The sequence below is a fragment of the Piliocolobus tephrosceles genome, unplaced genomic scaffold (genome assembly GCF_002776525.5).
Source record: "Piliocolobus tephrosceles isolate RC106 unplaced genomic scaffold, ASM277652v3 unscaffolded_17793, whole genome shotgun sequence".
Classification (NCBI taxonomy): Eukaryota; Metazoa; Chordata; class Mammalia; order Primates; family Cercopithecidae; genus Piliocolobus; species Piliocolobus tephrosceles.
Window position 1 is genome coordinate 1 of NW_022299635.1, and position 5,246 is coordinate 5,246.

General features: G+C 59.2%; 1 protein-coding gene across 1 annotated transcript; it reads right to left on the bottom strand.

Annotated features, from left to right (window-relative positions):
* Positions 1-3,069: 3,069 nt before the first annotated feature.
* On the bottom strand, positions 3,070-5,059 carry LOC111531987 (BTB/POZ domain-containing protein 2-like). The gene is made up of 3 exons (XM_023199261.3): positions 4,859-5,059; positions 4,514-4,660; positions 3,070-4,335 (listed from the first exon to the last, which is right to left on the bottom strand). Exons 1-3 carry the CDS (start codon positions 5,033-5,035, stop codon positions 4,174-4,176), a joined length of 486 nt encoding a protein of 161 aa, XP_023055029.1. The 5' UTR covers positions 5,036-5,059; the 3' UTR covers positions 3,070-4,173.
* Positions 5,060-5,246: the final 187 nt, after the last annotated feature.

Here is a 5,246-nt window from a genome sequence, read left to right on the forward strand (position 1 = left end):
TTTTTTGTATTTTTTAGTAGAGACGGGGTTTCTTTCACAGTGTTAGCCAGGATGGTCTCGATCTCCTGACCTCGTGATCCGCCCGTCTCGGCCTCCCAAAGTGCTGGGATTACAGGCTTGAGCCACCGCGCCGGGCTGATTTCACCTTTCTTAAAACACTTTTGACAAAGTGTTTGTGACAGGGTCTCGCTGTGTTACCCAGGCTGGAGTGCAGTGGCACGATCTCTGGCTCACTGCAGCCTCCGCCTCCCAGGCTCAAGCAGTTCTCCTGCCTCAGCCTCCCGAGTAGCTGGTGTTACAGGCACCCGCCACCACACCTGGATAATTTTTATGTTTTTAGTAGAGTCGGCGTTTCACCATGTTGGCCAGGCTGGTCTCGAACTCCTGACCTCAAGTGATCCACCCGCCTCGGCCTCTGGAAGTGCTAGGATTACAGGCGTGAACCACCGTGTCCCGCTGACAAAGTTTGTTGGCCAGGCGCGGTGGCTCAACGCCTATAATCCCAGCACTTTGGGAGGCCGAGACCATCCTGGCCAACATGGCAAAACCCCATCTCTACTAAAAATACAAAAAACTAGCTGGGCGAGGTGGCGGGCGCCTGTAGTCCCAGCTCCTCGGGAGGCTGAGGCAGGAGAATGGCGTGAACCCGGGAGGTGGAGCTTGCAGTGAGCCGAGATCGCGCCACTGCACTCCAGCCTGGGTGGCAGAACGAGACCCCATCTTAAAAAAAAAAAAAAAAAGATGTGGGTCAACATCTTTCATTTTGGGAGATTCTTGGCTCTCTTATAGCTTGAGCGTTCTCTCTCTCCTGGGACTCCACTTACACATACATTAGACCCTTTGTGCCACATATCTCTGTCCATTGTTTTTAGTCGCTGTGCTTCACCTTGCATGTTTTTTGTTTGTTTGTTTTTGAGACAGAGTCTTGCTCTGTTGCCCAAGCTGGAGTGCAGTGGTGAGATCTTGGCTCACTGGCAAGCTCAGCCTCCTGGGTTCACACCATTCTCCTGCCTCAGCCTCCCAAGTAGCTGGGACTACAGGCATCCACCACCACGCCCAGCTATTTTTTTTTTTTTTTTTTTCCAATTAGAGACAGGGTTTCATCCTGTTGGCTAGGATGGTCTTGATCTCCTGACCTCGTGATCTGCCCATCTTGGCCTTCCAAAGTGCTGGGATTACAAGCATGAGCCACCGCGCATGGCGTTTTTTTTTTTTGTTTTGTTTTGTTTTGTTTTTGAGACGAGTCTGTCTGTCTCCCTGGGTGGAGTGCAGTGGCACAATCTTGGCTCACTGCAATCTCTGCCTCCCAGGTTCAAGTGATTCTCCTGACTCAGCCTCCCAAGTAGCTGGGATTACAGGCACCCGCCACCATGCCTGGCTAATTTATATATATATATATATATATATAACTTTTTTTTTTTTTTTTTTTTTTTTTGAGACAGAGTCTTGCTCTGTCACCCAGGCTGGAGTGCAGTGGCCAGATCTCAGCTCACTGCAAGCTCCGCCTCCTGGGTTTATGCCACTCTCCTGCCTCAGCCTCCCCAGTAGCTGGGACTACAGGCGCCCGCCACCTCGCCTGGCTAGTTTTTTGTATTTTTTAGTGGAGACGGGGTTTCACCGTATTAGCCAGGATGGTCTCGATCTCCTGACCTCGTGGTCCGCCTGCCTTGGCCTCCCAAAGTGCTGGGATTACAGGCTTGAGCCACCGCGCCCGGCCTAATTTTTATATTTTTATAGAGACGGGGGTTTCACCATGTTGGCCAGGCTGGTCTCGAACTCGTGACCTCAGGTGATCGCTTGCCTCTGCCTCCCGAAGTGCTGGGATTGCAGGCGTGAGCCACCACGCCCAGCCTGTCATTTTTGAATGGATGCTGGACGTTATAAATGACAGATGGTGGAAGCTGATGCTGATGTGTCTTCACAGGGCTGTGTTTTCTTTTGGCAGGGGCCAGCGTAACAGCAGCTCCCTGAGACCCCACCAGGGTTTTGTTTCGGAGTGATGGGGGCTTCAGTTCTGTCCTCCCCCAGGGGTGTTGCCCTAGCTCCTGGCGTGTGGCCCTTCTGATGTCTTCATTAGAAGCCCAAGGTCCTTCTAATGTGTATTTTTGTAGAGATGGGGTCTTGCTGTGTTGCCCAGGCTCGTCTCGAACTCCTGGTTCCAAGCAGTCCTGCCTCAGCCTCCCAAAGTGCTGGGATTGCAGGTGTGAGCTACCACGCCTGGCCCTCGGTGTTCAGCAAGGCCCCCTACCCTGCCAGGCTCCATCTCCATTGCCTGTTCCCAGCAGTGCACACTGTGCAAATCTGCTCAGCCTTCAGCCTCCTGGCAACTGCTGCTGGGTTTTTTTTTTTTTTTTTTAAGATGGAGTCTTGCTTTCTCGCCCAGGCTGGAGTGCAGTGGCACCATCTCGGCTCACTGCAACCTCCACCTCCCAGGTTAAAGCGATTCTCCTGCCTCAGCCTCCCAAGTAGCTGGCATTATAGGTGCACGCCACCACGCCCAGCTAATTTTTGTGTTTTTAGTGGAGACGGGATTTCACCATGTCAGCCAGGTTGGTCTTGAACTCCTGACCTCAGGTGATTCACCTGCCTCGGCCTCCCACAGTGCTGGGATGACAGGCGTGAGCCACTGCGCCCGGCTGCCAGGTTTCTTGATGTCTTACCCTGCATGTGTATGCTCCTGAGGCAGCAGCCAACGGCTTGACTCCTCTGGCCGTCGAGGCCAGAACTGAGCACTTCCTGCTTTCTCTCTGTCCCTCACATCCACGGTCCCCCAGCAGCCAGCAGGACCTCCCCACGTGTAAATCGGCACACACTTCCATTGCATTTGGGTTGGGGGGAGGTGTGGAGTCAGGGTCGTGCTCTTGCCCAGGTGGGAGGGCAGTGGTGCAATCACTGCTCACTGCAGTCCCGACCTCCCGGGCTTAAGCCTGGGCTGTGGGTACTCGAGAAGGGTCTCGCAGTGCTGGCGAACCAGACCCGGGGTTCAGGGCCTCTCTTCAGAGCACACAACATCCCTTGCCCACTGTAGCCTGGACAGCAGGGCGGAGAGGGAAGGGGAGCGAAGCAGCATGCGCTCAGGGCAGGTGTGTTCGTTTCTTTATTTAAAAAAATCATCTGGGGGGCGGTCTGAGGAGGACACCCCTCCATGGCTTTGGGGAGGACGCAGGTTCCAGGAGTCACGGCAGAAACACGCGGGGTGGGTGGGGGCGTGGCCTGGGGTGGGGAGGGGCTGTGCCCCCCAGCACCTGGGGTGGCTCCCGTGGCACCAGGCGGGCTAGGGCAACGGTATGTACAGGCGAGCAGTGCCCCTGGCCCGGTCGGGGCCGGCTGGAGCCCCATCCTGCTGCAGGGGAGCTCTGGGGCACAGGGTCTGAGTCCCACACTGGGCTGCAGGGGCTGCAAGGGCTGTCCTGGGAGGCTGGACAGTGGGGGCCCTTGGCTGGGCCCATCAGGTGGATGAGAACGGACACTGCAAACCGCTCACCACCTGGGCCAAGGCTAGGCCTCTCCAGCAGGGGCCATCACCACACTGAATCCTGCGCGGAACTCGGGCCGGTATCCAGGCAGCGGGAACACCCTGCAGGCTGCGGTTGGGTGGCCTGGGGCATGTGACAGGTGGGGCCTCAGTGTCCCAATCAATGGACAGGAACAAAAGGAATGCCAGGTCTGGAACCCATGGCTCTGGGAGCGGTGCCACCAGGCTGGCTCCTAGCAGAGAAATGGAAATCGCAAGTGCATTGCAATGTGCAGTGAAGGAACACGGGACGCCGCGTACCGCCATCAGACGACGTGGGCAGGTGCCCTGAGCAGTGGGCCCGTGGGCCCTGGCCCAGGCCAGCACAGCCCTGTCCCCAGTCCTGAGGGACTGTCTCCACAGGGCCTGGCCACTGACCCGCCACCTCCCCGGCTGCCCTGATCCAGCAGCCGCACTCGTGGTGGTGAACGCAGGGCAACCTCTTCCTGATGCTGTGAAAGGTGACGTGGACTGGACAGATGGCCCGGGGGATACTGGGCCTGGCACCACGTGGGGGGCCCCAGCAGCGGATGATGGCCCGGGGCTGCGGCTGTCCCCATGGAGGGCGGGCGGTGTCGGGTGGCTCAGGTGTAGAAGATGAGCTCGGGGCCCAGCCTTCCCCGCACAGGGAGGCGGTGGCGGAGGCAGAGCCGGGCAGCCTAGGTGTAGAAGATGAGCTCGGGGATCTGGCCGTCCTCCACGGAGGTGCCATTGTTGTTCCCGGCCGCATAGCAAAAGGTGAAGCAGGTCTTGGCACCGGTGGTGGGCGACTCGTGTGTCACCTTGCGCAGGCCTTTGGTGCCGTAGTGGGAGTCTGGGCCCTGTGGGGGACGGGTACAGGGAGGTCAAGGACCACCAGGCCGAGATGCCCCAGGTGTGGACAGGGCGAGGCCCCAACTGCGCCCGGGTGGCCACCTCTGGAGGGTGTTGGCTGGGCCCTGGGGGCCTCAGGATGGGCCAGAGACTCCCACGGAGGGACCCCACTCCCCAGCGGCACACCTTGAGCGTGGCACAGGCCGTGTAGTTGACGTTGGGCAGCACCTCCACCGGCTCCTTGAACATGACGCGGAAGGTGCTGGCTGAGCCGTCGCAGCTGAAGCCCGTGTCGTTCTGGCCCAGGACGGTGTTGCTGTCGGTGTGAATAATCTGCAGGGAGGTGGGAGGTGGGAGGCTCAGGCCTGGGGAGGGCTGACAGGGACCCCTCGAGGCCCAGCCCACCTGCCCAGGGTGGGCAGTGCAGGGACGAGGGCCGGGGGTTCGGCCAGGGTTCCATGGAGGTGGGGAGAGGACACGGGCCGGAGTGCCGCCTCGGGAGGGCCTGGGGAGGCAGCTTGGGCTGGGTACCTGGATGTTCACTTGGTAGTCGGTGGGGCCGTGGATGGATCCGTACAGCCCAAATCCCACCACGAAGATGCGCTTGTTGACTGAGAACCTGCCGTGGCAGAGAACAGGTGGCCGTGTGGATGCCCAGGGACAGCCTAAGGTGAGCTGGGGCTGGCCCACACCCCCCACCTCTGTCATCCCTGAGTCCTGTCACCCCCATGCCTGACCCCTACTCTGCCTCTGTGATCCCTGAGTCTGCCACCCCAGGCCCGCCCTCCACTTCCGTCATCCCCGAGTCCTCCACCCCCATGCTCCCCCGCCTCCGTCATCCCTGAGTCCTCCACCTCATGCCCGTCCTCCCCCCGCCTCCGTCATCCCTGAGTCCTCCACCTCATGCCCGTCCTCCCCC